The sequence below is a fragment of the Podarcis muralis genome, chromosome 11 (assembly GCF_964188315.1).
Source record: "Podarcis muralis chromosome 11, rPodMur119.hap1.1, whole genome shotgun sequence".
Classification (NCBI taxonomy): domain Eukaryota; kingdom Metazoa; phylum Chordata; class Lepidosauria; order Squamata; family Lacertidae; genus Podarcis; species Podarcis muralis.
In genome coordinates, this window is record NC_135665.1 from 35,024,334 (window position 1) to 35,044,647 (window position 20,314).

General features: G+C 42.0%; 1 protein-coding gene across 9 annotated transcripts in view; it reads right to left on the reverse strand.

Moving 5' to 3' along the window:
- Positions 1–17,133: 17,133 nt before the first annotated feature.
- XRCC4 (X-ray repair cross complementing 4) overlaps positions 17,134–20,314 on the reverse strand; it is a 99,495-nt gene continuing 96,314 nt past the window's right edge. For all 9 annotated transcript variants that reach the window (XM_077936247.1, XM_077936246.1, XM_077936244.1 and 6 more), the window contains one exon: positions 17,134–19,089. In XM_077936247.1, the coding sequence (XP_077792373.1) occupies positions 18,981–19,089 (109 nt within the window). In that variant the 3' untranslated portion in view covers positions 17,134–18,980. The remainder of the gene's footprint in view (positions 19,090–20,314) is intronic.

A 20,314-nucleotide genomic window follows, 5' to 3' on the forward strand; every position in this document is an offset into this window, starting at 1 on the left:
GGAGGCGCTTTTGACCTCTAGAGAAGTATGGACCTATGTAACTGATGACCCTCCTGACCCTGTGACTAATGCTTGGTCGAAAGGAGATGCAAAAGCCAGGGCGATAATTAATTTGGCAGTCAGCGACCAGCAAGTAGTCTATATAAGAAATAAGAAAACTGCCAAAGAAATGTGGGACAGTCTTGCAGCAGTGCATGTTAGAAAATAGTCAGCGTCTGCATTGACGTTTTTCAAGCAGTTGTACCAGACGAAGTTGCAGCCTGGTGGTGATTTGGCAGCACACTTGAGACGTCTGGAGGCAATACGCTGCGAATTAATTCGAAGGGACATGGAGATACCTGATATTCAGTATGTTTTTATCATTCTTTGTTCCCTTAATGAGGACTTTGATGGTGTAGCTAGCCAGATATCTGCCGTTCCACCAGCACAATTAACTGTGGAAGGGGTAATGGCAAGATTAATGGGCGAGTTGGATAGAAGGGAGGCTTGTGCCATAAGCACTCCTGTTTCCAGAAATAATGAGGAATGCCATATGCAAACTTGTGGTGATACGACTGCATTTAAAGCTGCAAAGCGTTGTTGTTTCTGCAATAAGCAAGGACATTTTGCAAAGGACTGCAGATCCAAAAGAAAGCAAAGTACTCCCAAGCCTGTTTCTGTTCGTCAGTCACGGTTGTCATCTCAGCAGCCAACATTGCACCATAAAGACAGAAACGAGCCGCGAGCTTTTCATGCTCGGACTACAGATCGTAAAAGAATTAAAGATGCCAAGTGGAAGTCTTTTATTATCGACTCAGGAGCATCTCAGCACGTTTGCAATGATCGAAGTTTGTTTATTTCTTTCGAAGAGGAAATTGGTAATGTACATTTAGCCAATTCACAAGTCTTGCAGTCGCTTGGCAGGGGTACTGTTAAACTTGACTCTTTAAACATTACAATAGCAAACTGCATTTACTGCCCGTCAGTGGACAATTTATTATCAGTAAGGTGTTTTGCTCGTCAAGGCATAACTGTGCGTTTCTTAAATTCAATGTGTGAGTTTTTTGAGGGGAACAAACGTCTATTGTATGCCCGGGACTCTGATGGTTTATATAGACTGTATTTTCGCACCTACTCCCAATTGCCTATAAACTGCAGAGCAGCACAGTCAAGCCAGGGGTTGAGGAATGTAAGGCCTCATTCTGGGTGTGTCCATGAGGCGCACAGAATTCTGGGACATCTGAATTTTGCTGATGTAATTAAGACAAAGAATACCGTATTTTTCGCTCTATAACACGCACCTGACCATAACACGCACATCGTTTTTAGAGGAGGAAAACAAGGGAAAAAACATTCTGAATGAAACAGTGGATGTATCATTTTTGTGCTTCATGCTGTGGCCACAGACATGTGATCTGATGGTGAATTTGGGGTGACCCAATGCAAAAATCCTGAGAATTCCTGTGGATCCATGCTTTGTAACCACGTTTTTGCACCATTGCATCCCCAGGCAACAGTGGGTGCTTGATTTTTTGGGTGCAGGCTGTAGCCATGGACATGCTATGTGATCTGATGGTGAATTTGGGGTGACCCAATGCAAAGATCCTGAGGATCCATGTGGATCCATGCTTTTTAACCACGTTTTTGCACCATTGCAGCCCCAGGCAACAGTGGGTGCGTGATTTTTTTGGTGCAGGCTGTAGCCATGGACATGCTATGTGATCTGATGGTGAATTTGGGGTGACCCAATGCAAAGATCCTGAGGATCCATGTTGATCTATGCTTTGTAACCACATTTTAAGTGGGGAGCGAAGGAAAAACAAAGAAGGGACATGAGAGGGGTGTGCAGAGAAGCAGCTGGCTAAGAATGCTGGAGAGGGATTTAACGGGTGGGAGGAAAGAAAGGCAAAAGTTCCCCCCCAAGCCAGCCATCTCTCTCTCTCTCTCTCTCTCTCCCTCCCTCCCTCCCCCCTCTCTCTCCCTCCCCCCCTCTCCCTCTCCCTCCCCCACTCTCTCTCCCTCTCCCCCAGCAGCACCGGAGCACAGAGAGGAATTAGAAAGAACGACACTCTGCTTGCCTGGAGGGGAGGGGCTTTCCCTGCTCTTTGTTCCGTTTGAGCAATCACAGCAATGAAACAGAGGAGGGTGGGCAGTAAGACCCTGAGGCAGAATGCAGGAAAGCTGCCACTTCCTCTTTTCAGGTTTCCCTTCTCCGTGAAGCGCGATTTGACTTTTGCTTGATTTTTTGGCTCCAGGGACCACACATTCGCTCTATAACACGCACAGACATTTCCCCTTCCTTTTTAGGAGAAAAAATCTGCGTGTTATAGAGGGGAAAATACGGTATTGTTAATGGCCTCAACTTAAAACCATGTAAATTCTTTATGCAATGTCTATCCTGTTGCAAGAATAAGATTAAGGTTGCACGCAAGGGTAGGTGCTCAGATAGGAAAGTAACTGAGCCATTTGAGCGTGTACATTGTGATTTAGTTGGGCCACTCCCACCATCATTAGGAGGTTCTAAGTACTGGCTTACTCTGATAGACCAGTATAGTAGATATTGTTGGACTTATGCAATAGCTGAAAAGTCACAAGCATTTGAGAAGTACAAAGTTTTTTGCAACTGGGTAAAAATGCACTTTAACAAACCAATTAAGAACCTGTTTTCTGACCGGGGCGGGGAATTTGTTTCTGAGGATTTTGAGAAATTCCTGGAAGCGCAGGGGACTACTCATGAGTTATCTTGCCCCCGAAGTCCCTGGCAAAATGGGCTTGTTGAAGTTGTGCAGCGTGACCTGCAGGCAGGGGTTAAAACTTATCTGCACGATGCTAATCTACCCAAAGGCTTTTGGGCTGAAGCACTTAATGCGTTTTGTTATGTTAGAAATCGCAGTTATCATTCTGGTTTAGATGTCACCCCCTATGAGAAGCTGTTTAAAAAACGCCCTAATCTGAAATACCTATGCATTTGGGGTTCAGATGTAATTATGCATTACCCCGCTAAGCAGAAATTGGGTGAACGTAGTGTCCAGGGGAAATTAATGGGCTACCAGCAGGGGGCGTACAGAATTTACATACCAGCAACTGGCAAATTTCATATTACCAGAAGCATGATACAAACTGTAAATTGGAATGGAGTTGCTGTCTTCCAAGATACTGATGGTATAGATAATACTGAGGAAGAAGAGGAAGAAGCAGCAGCAGGAGGAGGAGGAAATGGTGCTTCTGAATTAATAGAAAAAGACAAAAAGCCTGTTGAATCTGATAATTTGTTTGATGATTTAAAGTCACAGGCACCTGAGGGGAGGTTAGATTCTCTTGATTTTTCTGACCGTGAGCTTAGCCTACAGGCATCTCTTCAATCTGACAATGATTTACAACCTGAAACTAGTGGTTCACTTAGTCCCATTAAGTCTGAGGAGTCTGACTCTCCTTCCGGACTGAGACGTTCAGATAGAAAGAGGCAGAAGCCACAACGATTTGCAGATGAACATTTTAATACTGTGTATGCCAATAAGGTGGTTTTTGAGCCAAAAAGCTACAATGATGTTCAGAAATTACCTAAGCACCAAGCTGCAAATTGGTATAAAGCTATGAACTCCGAGATAGCTTCTTTAAAAGAGCATAACACTTGGTCTCTTGTACCACAAACCCCAGATATGAGACTTATTGATTCAAAATGGGTTTATAGAGTTAAAACGAATGACAAAAATGAAGTTGTAAGGTACAAAGCAAGATTAGTTGCTAGGGGTTTTCAACAAATTCCAGGCGAAGATTATGATTTGTGTTATTCACCAAGCGTAAAATATAAAACAGTTAAGTTTTTGTTAAAAGATGCATCACAATGTGGAAAAGCCCACTACACAATGTTTCTCTGCTCTTAAGAGAGTGGTAATGTACCTTAAACACACCAAACATTATAGGTTGCAGTTTACAACATGTATTGACAAAGGTTTTGAAATTTTCTGCGATGCATCTCATGCAGTGGAACAAAATAATTGCAGGGGTGTGTCTGGTATGGTGTTTTGTTATAACGGTTGTCCATTTGAATAGAAGTCCCAGACACAAACCATTATTTGTCTCTCCACAACAGAGAGTGAATTATGTGCATGCGTTCAGGCCACTCGTGATGTGGAATGGTATTTGCAAGTATTTGCAGACCTACGGATGCAAGTAACACTACCAGTAAAAGTTTACCTTGATTCCCAGAGTGGACTTGCTATCCTGTGTTCAGAGACCAATACGCAACGCACTAGAGTCTTAAGGTTACGTTTAGAATTTGTAAAGAAACTAATTGCTGATGAAATGGTTGTATTTAAATATGTTCCAGGTGACAGTCAAATTGCGGACATTTTTACAAAAGCACTTCCAAAGGTTACACATGAAAAACATGTACAAAGTATGCTTTATGTTTTTGTTCCACAATGATGAACCGCAGGGGAAATGTTGAATGGTTTCTTTAAATGTAAAGGTTCATCATTGTTCCACCCAATGTGTATGTCTTTAAGGGACCAGAGCAAGGGCCAGAGCAAACTAACGAGACCCAGCTTTACAGCTGTGAATCATAGCAGATGCTGCTGAGTTGTATTTGATTAAGGTGTGTCAGCATTTGGGTGTAGTATATAAGGAGCAGCACCTAGCTCTCCCATTACCCTGGGGGATGGGTTGGTGGTTGGGTCTGGTCTGGTTTGTTGATATATTAGTGTAAATGGAGTTTTTGTTTTTCTTGTTAAAACCTTGTTTAAGTTATTTTTGAGTCCTTTTCTTTTTAATGCATGATCTCCCCAGCAAGCTCTCTGCAGCGCTACCATACTGCAAATAGCCAACACTTGAATAGTACATTCAAGTTCTTATGTAATGGCTGAAGACTGACCATTTATTTGCAGGGATGGGCAACTATATTGTTGGACTCCAGCTCTCATCATCTCCAGCCAGTATGGCCAGTGGTCAGGGAGATTTGAAGTTGCATTCCAGCAATATCTAGAGCAGTGTTTCCCAACCTTGGGCCTCCAGCTGTTTTTGGACTACAACTCCCATCATCCCTAGCTAGCAAGACCAGTGGTCAGGGATGATGGGAATTGTAGTTCAAAAACAGCTGGAGGCCCAAGGTTGGGAAACACTGATCTAGAGAGCCATAGGTTGCCCATCACTGCTGTATCAAATAGCCATTATAGGAGACCAATTGAGGAGCAGAGGTGCTAATGGCTGTTTGTCCCAGCCAAACCAATGGAAATATCCCACTGTCTTGCCTCACTCACTGAGGACTTTGGACCAAGAGGAGTCTACTTTATTTTCTGTAATGCATACACAGCTCATTCTTCACAGGCTAAGACACATATTCAATTAAATCGTCTTGGGATTCTTGTCTCCACCCTTGAGCAAAATAGATAGCACCCCTCACAGACTGGTAGGGGGTTCAGTTCTTTCTGCAGCTGAACGCGTCTCATAACAAGTATTGGGCCACATTTAGGGTATCTGTTTCTCTCATACTATGAAAGCATTTATCAAGCAGCTTTCCTTGGATGCACTGCTTATGAAGACATATGGCAGCTTTAAAGATTAGCACGACTATAATGGCACAATACTTTGATTTAGTCCCTCTGCTTGAAAATATTTGGTTAAGTGCCAGCTCCAGCTATATATCTTTGTTCAGTATTGCTGCAAACACTCAGCCAAAGCAAAAGGGAATGGGTTATCCAACAGGTTTTCTCATGCCTGGAGCAAAGGATGTCATCTATTTATACTTCTGCATCTAGTGCAGATGCCATCTGGCTGTATTTCTAGATTATTCTCTCCCATCAGTGATGCTTGGTGAAGAAATAAAATGTAGTTTTCTTATGTCTTTAGACCTGGGATAGATTCAGGAGTGGAATCGTGCCTGTTTGTCTCATCCCCAGCCCTCTCACAGAGGCTACATCTGTACTGCACTCAACCACTTCAGTCTGTGGAACTGGCGTTATATCAGGTACCACATAATACTCATTGTATAGTTCTAAAGAATCAATAATTTAGTGTGGAAATACCTATACTTTGAAACTCTCTGCCTACTGATATCCAGTTATATTTGTTTATGTGCTAGAGCTGCGCATGGGATCAGCTGAACACACTGAATGGTGAGGCAACGCCAGTGCTGTGGTCTCATGCTACCACGCCACCCAGTTATTGAACACAAATATATATCCCAAAAGTGATTGAGCCAATCTGTTTTGTTAACTGAGGAGATGTTCAAAAGCAGTTTAACGCCAAATAGGAGTCTGTTTAAAACAAACAAAGAAAGAAAGAAAGCATAATACTGGACATGCCACATGCCTAAGACCTCAGATGTACCTGATGAAGTTCTTTGTCTCCTCGCCACATTTACTTATTCAAGGAGACAAGTGAAGCCAATACAAGCCTCTTCCCTTAATCTCAAATCTAGTCTCAGTTGTAAAGTCTTTGAGAAATATTTTAATTTTTCCAACATAAAAAAAAATAACTCAGAGTGAAATTTTCAAGTACTTAAGTAGAAGTAAGTATTTGGCCAAAGGAGTGTGAATATTCTATTTCCACACAAACACACTGAAAACATGAAAATATTGGGGAATCACTTCTGAGGGAACAGAATTCCTGAGAATTGGTGTTATGATGCCAAAAGCACAGGTGCTCAAGTCAAATCATGCTTTACCCCAGGACATGAAGCTAGGAATTGTATACATATCTCCCTAAGGGAGCTGAATACAAACAAGTGTACTAGGTCAAGAATATCTGGTTTGCAGCCCAGAGGAGGAGGACTGGAGGGCACAAAAGGAGCCAGGCAGGGCATATGACCCCCATTATAACTTAGATGTTGGATGGAACTGGCTAGACTTACAAGACCCTTATCTGAATGTGAGCTGCCATTTTCCTCTTCTTTAATCAGTGAGTATTCACTCAGAGTACAAACTGCAAGGTTAGGACCTTTAAGCAAAGGTTATGATAATAAACCAAGCCCTTTCATGAACATGGGCAGAAAGGGGGCCTTGGAAACCACCACGGTATTGTAAACAACCAAATGCAAGTTTACGTTAGTGACAGATCCAGATAAACAGAATAAGGCAGCTGTAAAAAGAATTCCCACTGAAAATGTGCAGTTTTCCACAAACTAAACAGATCTCCAATAAAGAAGCTACAGATTATTTAGATGCTGCAAAGAATCTTCCTCCAGGGTCCTTCAGATTTTAAGAGGAAGAGATACACAGAAAAAGCATGAAAACCCATATTTAGTCAAGGAGTCCTATTCAGTGTTGGCTACACACACACGCTTCTCTATCAAATAAGCCTGAAATTGAAAAGCTACCCTTTGTAAACATGGATTAGCTCAAGCATGCAAATCAAATTCCCAGCACTGAAATTAATTTCTACAATATTGTGAACTAGCAATGCAATCCACAGAACTCAGCCTCAAAGTCCAATCAGTGGGAATTTGGAGCGAGTCACCTCTTTATACTAGAGCAGAGATCCAGAGTTCCTCATTTTTCACCATAGTTCTCATAATTTAGGAGCCATCAGCCACACTGCAAAAACTCTTCCTGGCTGTTCCTACTTCCTACACGGCTGAGTGAGATCTCAGGAACCAGACTAGCTCAGGTATTGTTTGGCTGAATTAAAATTTTCACCATTGTGCGATGCGATATACGTATTTTAAATGAATTGTTAAACTATTTGTTTGGTGATGTAGTGATATTATAATTACGTATGCATTTAGACTAGTTTTTACATATATAAATTACTATGAGCATAAATCTATGGAATATTCAGCATATAGATTGTTGGCATCTGTCTCGAGAGACAATGGAGTGCGCCTTTAGGGGGGTAAAGTCAAACCTCTGTGTTAGCAGCACCAAAGTAACCTCCCCAGGGCACAAACCTGGGCAGTGTGAATGGAGGTCCTGGGCTGACAAGACAACAAGACCCCCCTCTTGGCAATGGTCTTGAACCCCTGGCCTACCTGGCGGCAAGTCAGTATGTCAAGTCCCCAATCCAGAATCAACTCATATGTCCAAAGTCCTGCAGAGATTCTGGAGCATCCAAGCTGAGAGCCATCAACATGGGCAGCTGAGCAGACACAGGCATTCAGCTCTGCTTCCTTTCTATACTTTGCATGCTGATTGCAGCACCTGGGCTTGATGAGGCATGTGACCTTCACCTGTTCTGAGCCTACTCCATACCTCCTCCCAGAGCCAGTGAGCCCTACCTGGCCAACTAGGGAGCTGGGCTGTGGGCCCTTGCCTGCCTCAGCCTCCTGGGGTGCCCCACCTGCTGCTCCCTATGCTTCAGAGCCTGCCATGCTTGTGGAGACAGGGGTCCCTTTGGTGATGAGTCTTGCTGCTCTGCTTCCTGTGCACTAACCCCCATCCCCTAGTCATTATCCATCACCCTCTGAGTAATTCCTACACCAACCTCTCTTTCCTCATCGCCAGCTTGTCCCGGTGTGTCCCAGTCGCGGTTGCACCCCTTGCCAGGATCTCCCTCCTCCTTCCCATTGTCCTGCCAGTTCATGATCTTGTAGGGTTTACTCCTTAGCCTTACTTCTCCCCAATATATCCTGCCAGGATCAAGAGTTTTCCTTCTCCTAGATGGGCTACCTTGTTGACAAGCCCCATCTGCCCCTCACAACTAAAATATACATGACAAAATGTTATTATTTACTGCGCAGCACAATGACTGAATGGAACTTTATTTGCGTCAGCCATCAGCCATAGCAACAAAAGAACATTGTGATATACACAGAACAAAATAAAAAGTCGATTATATAAAACACAGTTTAGGGTCCTGAATCAGCCGTCAAACAGTGGACCTTATTCTGATTTCCTCAGCTAGAAACCTTGCAACCTTTGTAGTCATCTGCTTCTCTTGATCTGGAGCAGCACAATGTTTGCCCACAAAATTTGGCAGAGATGCTACTCTGTTTCACACATTCCCTTGTGGGAAATGATTTCTAAATTCAACAGACCAAATTAACTAACATTAGTTAAGATGGACTAAATGTTACCTCCAGATTCCAAAGCACTTCATTAACACAGATTAGAATTCCCTCAATAGTTCTTATTCATGATGAATGCAACAATACTGGCAGACGTTTGTGTCTGTAACCGTAAAAATGGAGTATGTGCCAGTTATTTGTGGCTAGTCACAGTTTCCAATGCATTTCCACCACCTATTTACATACAGTATGTGCCTCTTCTGTTCAGTGGTCATTGAAGGATGTGCTTTGGACACGCTGAAAAGATGCTAGCTGTGTAAAGTGAAAATTACAGTATGAAGTAAACCTAATTTGGATACCTGTTTCCGAGGCCCTGGGAAATAGATTTGGTATCAGAAGATCTCAGAGAATCCTTATAATATCCTCAGTGTCTCCAGCTGAGGTCTTTCTGTTTGCAGTCAGCAGACACCACCATCTGGGCATGACTAAGCCAGTTTCACACCAGATAAGCCCAAGTGATATTTTTGTTCACTTCACAATGCATTCAGATTTTAATGAGCTAGTGTGAGAGGCAAACAGCAAATTAGACACTACAGCCACATATCCCCCTAAATTGCCAGGGCTAATAAGGAGAAAGAACAAAAGCAATAATCTCCCCAACCAACAAAGCAACAGATGAGAAGAGAAGTGAATGGGCAAGCCCTGGGGATAATCTCTTGCTTTTGTGACTACAATTGTATCACTGTAATAGGTAGTAATTTGGGAACATGTACCTTATGTGCAACTTCCACACTAAAAGATCACAAATTATTTCTGTGCACAGTATCATTTTATGAGCCCATGGGGTACAACTTCCTCTGGAATGGAAAGTAGCAACTGGTCAGCTCTACGTATCATAGATGAACAGCATTCACATGAAGTTAAGTCTTATATTTTGCATAAGCAATGGGGAAAAGAAAGAGCTGGAATTTGGTTCATTTGTCAGGATTTTAGCATTTTTAAAGCAAAGAGCCATTGGTGGGGTTGGAATGTTTAACTGATCAATCAGTTCTATTAATTGACTAAAAAGGTGCCCAGAAGGAATTGAGCGTAAGATTTTGTGCAGAAGTCCTTTAAAAAACTGCAGGTAGTTAAACCATTTTGAAAGTGGCATTCCCCTTTTCACTAGCATGCCTCTTCTAAGATAAAGGCCATGATGATATATGTGCCCATTATCTAAAAAAAACAAAGGAAGTATGTTTCCTTCTTCACAGTAATTGCTTTTACCCATGAGCAAATTTAGATTAATCAACTAAAATTAATGTGATTAAAAAAGTAATATTTCTTCAATGGGGCGATGACACTAGTTATCAGCTCTGCATAATATGGTTTTAGGGAAATGCTCATGAAACATAGTTTGACCCAGAGCATACAGGTGCGCCAGCTGCATTTCCCTTGGTGTAAGAGACTTTGCTTCCTGAGTCACATGCCTGGGACAGGAATGCTCACTTCAGTAACACGCACTCTAAAATGCACAATCCAAAGTTTATTTTCATAGTTCTAACTACTTTTTTCTTAAAGGGCTTTCAAACTATGAATTTAGAACACTATTTCCAGATGTACTATAACCTCATTTATTTATTTTTGAAGAGATTTTATCATCTACTGACTCACAAATTTCCTGCTACACCTATTTGGCCCTAGGAAACCTACATCAAATCTTTCAGGGGCAAAGTAGGACACTTGATGCAGCCTGTCCAAGAAGCAGAGGTGGAAATACTTGAATCATCTCACAATGGAGGCAGCAAGAACTGAACTACATGTCCAAAACTGTTACTGATGCAGATGTCCTGGGAACATACCATTTCCGAATGTGCCATCTTAGTGTGCAGAACCAGTTTGTTGGCCAGCGGTAGAGATTCACTGAAGACTAATTATATTGGTCTGAAACATGGGGTGTGGCTCCGTCTCCTTCACTCTCCACAGATGACTTCTTAGATTCAACATTTGGTATATAGTGATATTTTAATTCCACTCTCCCATGTCCTTGATTCATTCATTCTTGCCTCCTCCCACTCTGTGTGCATTCTTGGAAGAGGGGAAGAATAGAGCTGCTGTTGCTTCAGGCACCTTCCCCTTTGTCAGTCCACCACTGCCTTCATATGAAGCACTCCTAGGGGTGCTTTAATCTCTCCAAATTTAGGATTGCTGGCAGTAACAAGCTAAACCACAGTTCTTGCTAATGAAGCCCAGATAGGAAATAAGAGGTTGGAAGCAGAGCACAACTTCAGTTAAGGATACATCTAGTCCAGAGATGTGAACCTGTGGCCAGATGTCATTGGACTCCAACTCCCATCAGCCCAAGCCAGCAGGGCCAACAGTTAGGGATGATGGGAGCTGTAGTCCTACATGATCTCCAGTCCTTTTTATTGTATCACAACAGGCAACCAGATGTATTGAAAAGGTCCACAAGCTGTGGACAAAGGCAATAGCTAGCCCTTCCATGCTGTTGCCTTCCTAGCAAATGGTATTCAGTGGTTGCTGCTTCTGATAGAGGTTCTGTTGGATTAATGGCCTAATAACCCATGATGTATATCTTTGTTGAACTGGTCTATTTCCCATTGAAAGCCCTCTAAGCTCATAGCCAACACTCATTAATTCCTGGTCATGAAGTCTAGCACTTGCTGCATAATTCATAAATCTACTCATCCAATGAGACTGCAGCCTTAATTATGCATTATGGGAAGAAGTACTTTCTCTTATCTGTTCTGTATCTATTGCCAATCAGTTTAGGTAACCCCTGATTCTTAATAATAATAATAATAATAATTTATTATTTGTACCCCGCCCATCTGGCTGGGTTTCCCCAGCCACTCTGGGCGGCTTCCATAAAAACCAAAGATACATCGTAGCATCGTAGGAAAGGGTAGACCGCCCCCCCCCCCAATTTTCTCAACACGATGCATCATTTTTTAACCTTGATCATGTCCCCATGTAGTCACCTCTTCTCTAAAGTAAAGCATCTCCTTTTAGTTAGTCTTTCCTAATAGGCAGCTCAAGTCCTTGAACATTTTGGCTTCCCCTTCCAGTCCAGAATGAAAACAGGTAGCCACTTATACACCTTAAGTTCTTAGCATTTGTCCCTGACAATGCAGTGGTAATATTTCGAGAGAAGAGGGTAAAGCAGAATCAGTACATTCATGTTGAGGACTATTTTTGCATTCCAGATTTTTGCCTAAAACACATGGGGCAATGCCCTGAGATTTTTGTCTGTTCAGCAGGGGACTCCTGCTGCCCTTCAGACTTCTGCATCAGAGTTGTTCCTGACAATGCAATTCTTGGGAGACAAGGGAGAGTTAAAGCTGAATCAATAATTTAATTTTGAGGACTAATTTTTGACCTGAGATTTTTGTCAATTCAACAGGGGACTCCCTCTGCCCTTCCAACTTTTGTTATCAGTGTTGCCAGCAACAAGTTATTCATAAACAATGACTCACATTTCCAACTTCCCAACTAAACACTGATTTCAAATAATCTCTTTTATTGATGATTTAAAATATGACTTTAGGAAACAAAGTACTGAAATATTTTTCTTTGTAACCCTGTTGATATAAATGAGGGGGTGCACAAGAAGGTGCTCTTGCTCAGCTCCCCCTCCTTTTTCTGCTGATCATATAACACCCAGGCATTTGATAGATGAAAAATAGGTTGACATGAGAGTAAATGCTTGTTACTGAATGGCCTCTGAGGACTTCAGCAGCTGACATGTCCCACACTGCACTGAGGAAATCCTAGTCCCCAAATGTATATGAACACAGAATTCTTACATATTTCAAGAAAAGTACTCAGATTTGTGATATGACACCAATCTTGGTATGAAGCTATACAACATCCATGAAGCTGCATGTTGGAAGGTTCGGGGCAGAGCTACAATTTCCAGAGTTCCCTGTGAAGATGGATCAATTGTTAAACCATTCTGGGCACTGTAGCTTTGGGAGGAGAATAGGGGTCTCTTAACAACTCTCAGCACCGTTAACAAACTGCAGTTCCCAGAAATCTTTGGGGGAAGCCATGACTGTTTGAAGGGAGTGTGTGTCTTTCTACTAACTCTAATGGAGATGCTATTCTGTGGTGAAGCTGCCAGGGCAACATTTACTTCTATTCAGCCCTTTGTCAGCCTATTCCATCACTCTGTGTTTTTGTTTCATTATATTGCAACAGGAAAGGTTCTGGCAACAGAAAGGTTGCTGTTTCATATCTGCCTATAGCTCAATGAAAAGGGTGGAAGTGCAACAGTGACACACTGCTATCCGCAGCTCTGCAGGCGAACCATGTGTCAAGATCAAGTGTAAAAGAAAACAGCTTACATTGCATCTCATTGCTGAGTTGCCCTCATAAATCAGAATCACTCTCACCTTGACTGATTCCTTCCCAAAGTCAAATGGGAAGAAGGAACACACTTAACCTGATTCATTATTGGGAAGACTGCCAATTTGCCAGGGATTTCCAGTGCCCAACAAGTGTAAGGAAAGAAGAGGTGATTTTTCTTTCTCGGCAATTATTTCCATAAATCACCCCTGATTAACTTATCATAAATGTTGCTCAGCTTAAAGATGGCAGCTGCACTCCTTGTCTGGAACCACATTACATTGCTGGAAGGATGGTGACTTCCAGGTCTCTGTACAAACTTAAGGATACCTTTGAAAGCAATTTCCATTACGGATCTGAGTTTTGTAAACAAACTCCTCCGAGAGACCCACACCAGTTGAGGAAAAACTAGAAAGCCTAAAATCTCTTGCATATGCATTCTTGGGATCTCTAGACTTCATGATTTGTGGCCCAACCTATCAGAACTCTTCCATAGAAAGCTACAAAGTTTAGGAACAAGATTGAAACACACCTTCACCTTTTTCAACATATCCAGGCCCTGGATATCCATCCCACATGTGTTCTGCTGTCTGCCAGCCCTGAGTGTTCATTTTGCAGGGTCAGAGGGAAAGGGGAATCACTCTGTTGATGTTGCTAGGCAACCCACAGCCGTCATCACCAAATAGCCAGTGCTTTATTTCTCAAAATCTAGAGGCCCCAGTTCCTGGAAGCCAGGCTGTTTGGGCCAGAAGACCTCTTTCCCAATTTTAGAAGTGAAACAGCTACTTGGGGCTGCATGGCGATGAAGGGAAGCCGTTCTGCATGTGCTCAAAAGGATCCCTTGCATCATTAAAATCCCATTTTAATTCACATATTTGAGAGTTGAGCTCCCGAGCATGAAAACAGGATTGAGGGCTGAGCTTTGTCTCAAAGTAAGTCTTTGGGGCACATCAGCATTGTGGCCGCAGTTGCTTAGCAGAATGATTTCTTTTCCAGGTCTAGCAATAGGAAATAAGCAGGGATCATCACGGAGAGAAGTGCATACCACAACAGCCAGACTGAAGGGCAGTCAGACATGCACAGTGCTCAGAGCAGTCCAAGCCAGGTCTCTCTTCAGAGCAGTGCTCAAACGATGGAGAAAAGGAGTTGAGACCCCTTCATGAAATGTAACCCCTCCACCAACAATTTTAGCTAAATCATGTCCCCAATAACCTTCTTTTAAAAAGCTAAATTATAAAATTCGGGGTTTGAAAAATGAGCATTTGATACTGCATGATTAGTACACACTTGTATTAGTATGATTAGTATACACTATCTCACTCAAGCTGCTGGGTAGCTAAAGCTCTCTGGATTGGTGCAGATATCTGGGAATATAACCACATGTAAGCATCTGTGAAAGCATCAGCAACCGGATGTACAAGATGACTTAATAACACCGATCTGTTCCATCTCACTCTCTCAAACACACGTCACAGACCTTTCCCCCTTGTTCCAGCGAGGCAATAACAATATCCCCAAACAGCTGAGCTTCCTCACTGTTCCAGCCAAAGCTAGTTGTCTTCTTTCTTTTCAAGAGACTTCTTGTGAGCAGAATTAGAGTGAGCAGGGTTTGTTTTCATGCAGTTCCTTTCCAGTGCTGAGCAAATCTCAAGAAAACTGACTGCAATCATTTGCAGATCATTTTCCATCCTCCTGCATCGGTCTTCCAAAATGACTGCTTTCACGAACCCAGACATAATTTTTTTAGAGTTACCTTTGCCCTGTTGAGTAGTACCTCCAGGTTACTGTTAAAATAAAACTAATATTTAAAACTACACTTTAATCGTCTTGTTAAATGAAAGAGAACATTGTATAAGCTTAGCGGGGTGGGGGGTGGGGAGAATGGAAACACAAGGCTAGAGGGAAATACAAGGGCAAAAAAGCTTTGATCCAATACAGGATTCATGCTCAGCCGGAGTAATCAGAACCATATGCAGAAACTATGGGACTTTCAGCTGCTCTTTAATTAAATAGCATAAAAATGACTTGACATCATTTTGTGTACTGGGGCACTTTGCAGAAGTGCTTTATACTAGGATAAGTAGCCTTATGGAATGTCCTCCACTGGTTGAAAAAAAGCAACAAGACCCCAAGTAACTTGGAAATTGCTGAAATCAGTGAGACAATATATCAAAGAGGGACATGCACTAAAGTGTGTGTGTGTGTGTGTGTGTGTGTGTGTGTGAGAGAGAGAGAGAGAGAGAGAGAGAGAATGAACAAATAAGACAACTATTGGGTTGACCACACAGAGGACTCTTACACCTCTTAAGTGTATAAAATAAACAGGATCCACTCAAAAGGTAAACTAGTTTCTAATCATTTCCCGAGTGGTTCTGCTTTATATTTTGGCTTATTGCATCAACAGGATTTCTTTGAAAATATTGGTAAGTTTGGGTGTAAGACTGAATGCACAACATTTGATTTTACTTATCTATAATAAGGGATGCGGGTGGCGCTGTGGGTTAAAGCCTCAGCACCTAGGACTTGCCGATCGAAAGGTCGGCGGTTCGAATCCCCGCGGCGGGGTGCGCTCCCTTCGCTCGGTCCCAGCGCCTGCCAACCTAGCAGTTCGAAAGCACCCCCGGGTGCAAGTAGATAAATAGGGACCGCTTACTAGCGGGAAGGTAAACGGCGTTTCCGTGTGTGGCTCTGGCTCGCCGGAGCAGCGATGTCACACTGGCCACGTGACCCGGAAGTGTCTGCGGACAGCGCTGGCCCCCGGCCTCTTAAGTGAGATGGGCGCACAACCCTAGAGTCTGTCAAGACTGGCCCGTACGGGCAGGGGTACCTTTACCTTTAATAAACCTGCATGCATAATTTTAGCCCGTATACACCCAATTTGGCACATCTGAGTGGTTTTAATTTGCATTTGGCCTTTTATATATGCTGTTAAATTTATTGTGTCTTGTTCTGTATGCCAAGAAGGAAGGAACAATAAGCTGAGGGTGACAACGTAAGAATCAAAACCACATGAATATTTTGCATCAAGAGACAGATTTGGAATTTGTCACATTTGTTTCCTTACCTTTCTTTCAAGGAGCACTTCGCCCATAAAATAGGTCAGGCAGAAAGTGGAAAAGGGAAGGGAATGTTTTGAGTGAACTTCATGGCAGAGTGGAGATGGAACTTAAGTGAGGTCAACCTTCGCCAACCTGGTGTCCTCCAGATGTTCTGGACTACCAGCCCCACCCAGAAGAACATCAGCTCAGCCACTGGTCCAAAATATCTGAAGGACACCAGATTGGGAAAGACTGGCCCAAGCCAAATGTTCTGTGCTGAGAAATCTTGACTCAAAGGTTGGGATGGGCAAAGAAGAAGAAGAAGAAGAAGAAGAAGAAGAAGAAGAAGAAGAAGAAGAAGAAGAAGAAGAAGAAGAAGAGAGAGTACCCCAAACAAGGGGCTGATTTCAGTGAGAGGGATAGAAAAAAAACTCCTCAGGATTTTCAGATACAGAACTTTTCTGGCCATACTGGTGGCAGATTCTTTTGTGTTTAGTTCATTTTTGCTGCTTTCTATTAGTCGTGTCGGAGCTCCTTGTTGTGGTCAGATAGTGGGAACCATTTTCTTCCTCATAATGATTGGGAATTTTACTACTGCCTTTGCTGGGCCACTTTGGGGGAGGAAATGGTGGCTGGTTAGTACAAGAAACAACAAAAACTGAAACCTGCCCTCATTGTTGCTGACAAAAGTAATCTTGAAAAATATCTCTCCCCACTTCATTTTCATATCCTGTGAATGGGATTACAAATCCATGGAAGTCCATTTTGCTTTGGCACTAAAACAAACCCATAATTTTCTAGCCCAAAGTCAAACTCTCCACCACTGGCTATAAAAAATAGTTTTTAATGGTTTGAAGATGATGCATATAATCTCTGTACATTTCACATTTAACGGTAGAGGCATTGATAAAAAGTAATGAAAACTGTATATAGCTGAGCAGATGTTTACACATAAAGCATTTTTGAAAAGAAGGTATGGCTACAATCCCAAGGAAAAAGTTGAGTTGGATGCAGAGGAAGTTAGTCACAACTATAATCTATGACTAATTTCCTCGGGATCCAACCCATTTGAGATTCCAGGATGGGCAAACGTATGGAGTTGCAGCCAACACATGTCCAAAGAGTATGAGTAAAAAGTAAAAGTGTGTTTTCCCATTATTTCCTAATTAAATATGGTTATACATTGGAAAGCATCTACAGTAGGGAGCACCTGGTAAGAATCTACCTATTTTTTCATAACATACACTCTAATCCTTCTTATCCCTTTTCAGCTGTGCACACTGTTTATAGAAAGAGTAGTGTTTTTCATCCATATTTCATATTTCCATAACGGATTCAGTGTCCTATTTTCAATTTTTTTTGTTTCTTCTTCTTATTTGTTTAGTCCTGTATGTGTTAAGCAAGCTGAACTATTGTTGAATTTGCAGTGCTATAAAATGTGGCAGCAAATGTCAAACTGGAAAAACAAAACAAAGTATTGTATTCAACTAACTTTTATTTTCGGTAGACTCTGTGAAATTAATGTTCTCTAAGTTAGCCATGGCCAACAATTTCAATAGGTCTACTCTGAGCAAAGGTTAGTAGATGCCCATCCAAAACAAATTTAGATTAAAAACCCCAGTGGGTCCAAAAGAATTGAGAATCATAAATGTGTGACTGCTAAAATGGGAGTTCCATATAGCAACTATAATCTTGTTAATTTTGGCATTTCTCTTTCTTCTTCCCAGAGTTGACCTGCACCATCTGCTCCAGTAGCAACTAGCATCAATTAAAGCTGAAACGGACACTGTTTTCCAGAAGCGTGTTTTGTAGTAAAAAAATAATAATGTCCCGTTTCTTCTGTGTTTTTTGGCAGTGCCTGCAGAAACATCTACCTATTCATCTGTACTACCTTCTCTTGCTCTCTTTCACAAGTGACTTTCTTTGCCCCTGAAAGCATTGTCATATAAAAACTTGCCCTCTGGAATAACTTCCGCAATAAGAAGTGATACATGTGAGAGGTATACTGGGAGGCTGAAGTTATTTGGTTTTGTTCTATGCTCCCTTCTGTTTATTATTTGAGACTTTTGTTTACCGCCTTTTGCCAGTAGGTCCCAAAGTGGTTTGCATCAATAAAAATATGAAACAGATGTAGCAGCTTAGACCACTGCATAACTGGAGCTAAGGATAATCAGCCTTCACCCTGGGACTTTTTAAAAAAGTGGTGACCAAGGAGAGACAGAGAGGACATTGGATTCCATAGCAGAATGACACAAATATTTGTCAGCCTTGAATTTGGGAAATATCTTTTTGCTATCTATGAAAAAGTTATAGACTTTAAAAGACACCTTTCTGCAGGGATTGCAGTCTTAATCTCCCCTCACTGTTTTTATTGCTGCCAGTTTGGTGGTCTGGTTAATTTTTCTCCCTAACCCCCAAGGGAAGATCAGCTTCCCTCACACAAATCAACTGTAGACAAACCCAGCTTCGAAATCTTGAGTGACAAATGATGACCACTAGGGGGATCACACACAAAAACTTTATTAGAAAAAGATAAAACCATTGTTAAAAATGTTCTCCGAAAGAACAAATACCACCCCCACCCCCCGCTTCTAGATAAAAATATTCTTTTTGAGACAAATAATTAATTGGAGATAAACAGCATGTAGTGAGGTCATAGTCTTCTTACAGATTGGTCAGATATCATCAAAGAGGTCTTCAGGATCACCAGTGTTTTTTTCTGACTCTGAAGGCATCTCTTTCAATGACGGCTGCTTGTCTGACGATTTTGGAGGAGAATCAGCTCTAGAGAATTAAAGCAGATAACCTTAGTGAAACAAATTTATGTTGGTTATTTTTAAACCATGTTAGGTGAAGATACTTAAAGGAAAGTTTAGTGTCTTTGGAGACTGTATTCATTTTTAGGAAGAAATTGTGCTCATATTTGCTACTTGCTCATCTGAGGCAAAGCCAGCAATGAAATTATTCAGGTTGCAATAGTTTAGTTGTCACTTTTCCATTTGAATCCCCCCTCTCATTTTCCTCAAGATGCCAATCCAACCTGTGATGCCAACGTAAAGAATTAAGCAGAAGCAAGCAAGTAAATGGAAAAGACAGCTAAGCTGTATTTAGTTCAGTTACCACTGCATGGCATAGCTGAAAATTGGCTGGAGTTCCCCCCTCATTTTTCCTCGCATGAGATTTATAGCCATTTTCTAATATTTTGACATTAGGAGCAAATTCCTAAATTTCAAGGTCTTAAGCTCTACCTTCTGCCTTGCCAATAGTTGAAATATCAAAAACAAAACAAAAAAACTTACAATAGCAAAAAGATTTGAGCTTTCAAATCTAGAGAGTGTATTTGGGCCTGCTGTGAAGTATTTGAAATCCTTGAGAAGCATGTGTTTAGAGATTCCCAATTTCTTTACCTTCATTGCTTGTCTTTTAATTACAGTGGTTAAAAAATAAAATCTGCAGTTTACTGAGAAATGTAATAAATCCTGATTCATAGAGTCATTAGCAGGTTGATATAGTCAAGCAGCTGGCACAGGAATTGCATGATCCAAACTTCGGTTATGTACCACACAAGTAACTTTCCACATAAGCCAGGTATTCCACGCAAACCAAGAGACAACCTCCTCTTACTTCTCCCCAGTATCTGAGAGTAAAACGAGACTATGCCAGCTAGCCACACTCCCAACATCAGTGCATCCATCTAGCCACACCCCCAGCAGCACCTATCTGTTTAGCTCAAGGAAGCAACAACAAGAGGCAGGGGAGCCGACCTGGGCTCCAGTTTATGGGTGCCCGGTGTGCATGACAGCATGCTGTCATGCCTGGGCCCTGGCCTTGAAACCTCACAAGACTTCAGACTTGACTTCTGGTGCTTCATGAGGCACTGGAAGTTGTGTCGGGGGCCCTGTGGTGAGCACCCACAACAATTTTTTGTGGGTGCCTGGGCACCCAGAGCCCTCTATAGTTGGTGCCCTTGACAGGAGGTCACCATTTTGCCAAAGCTAAGCAGGCATGA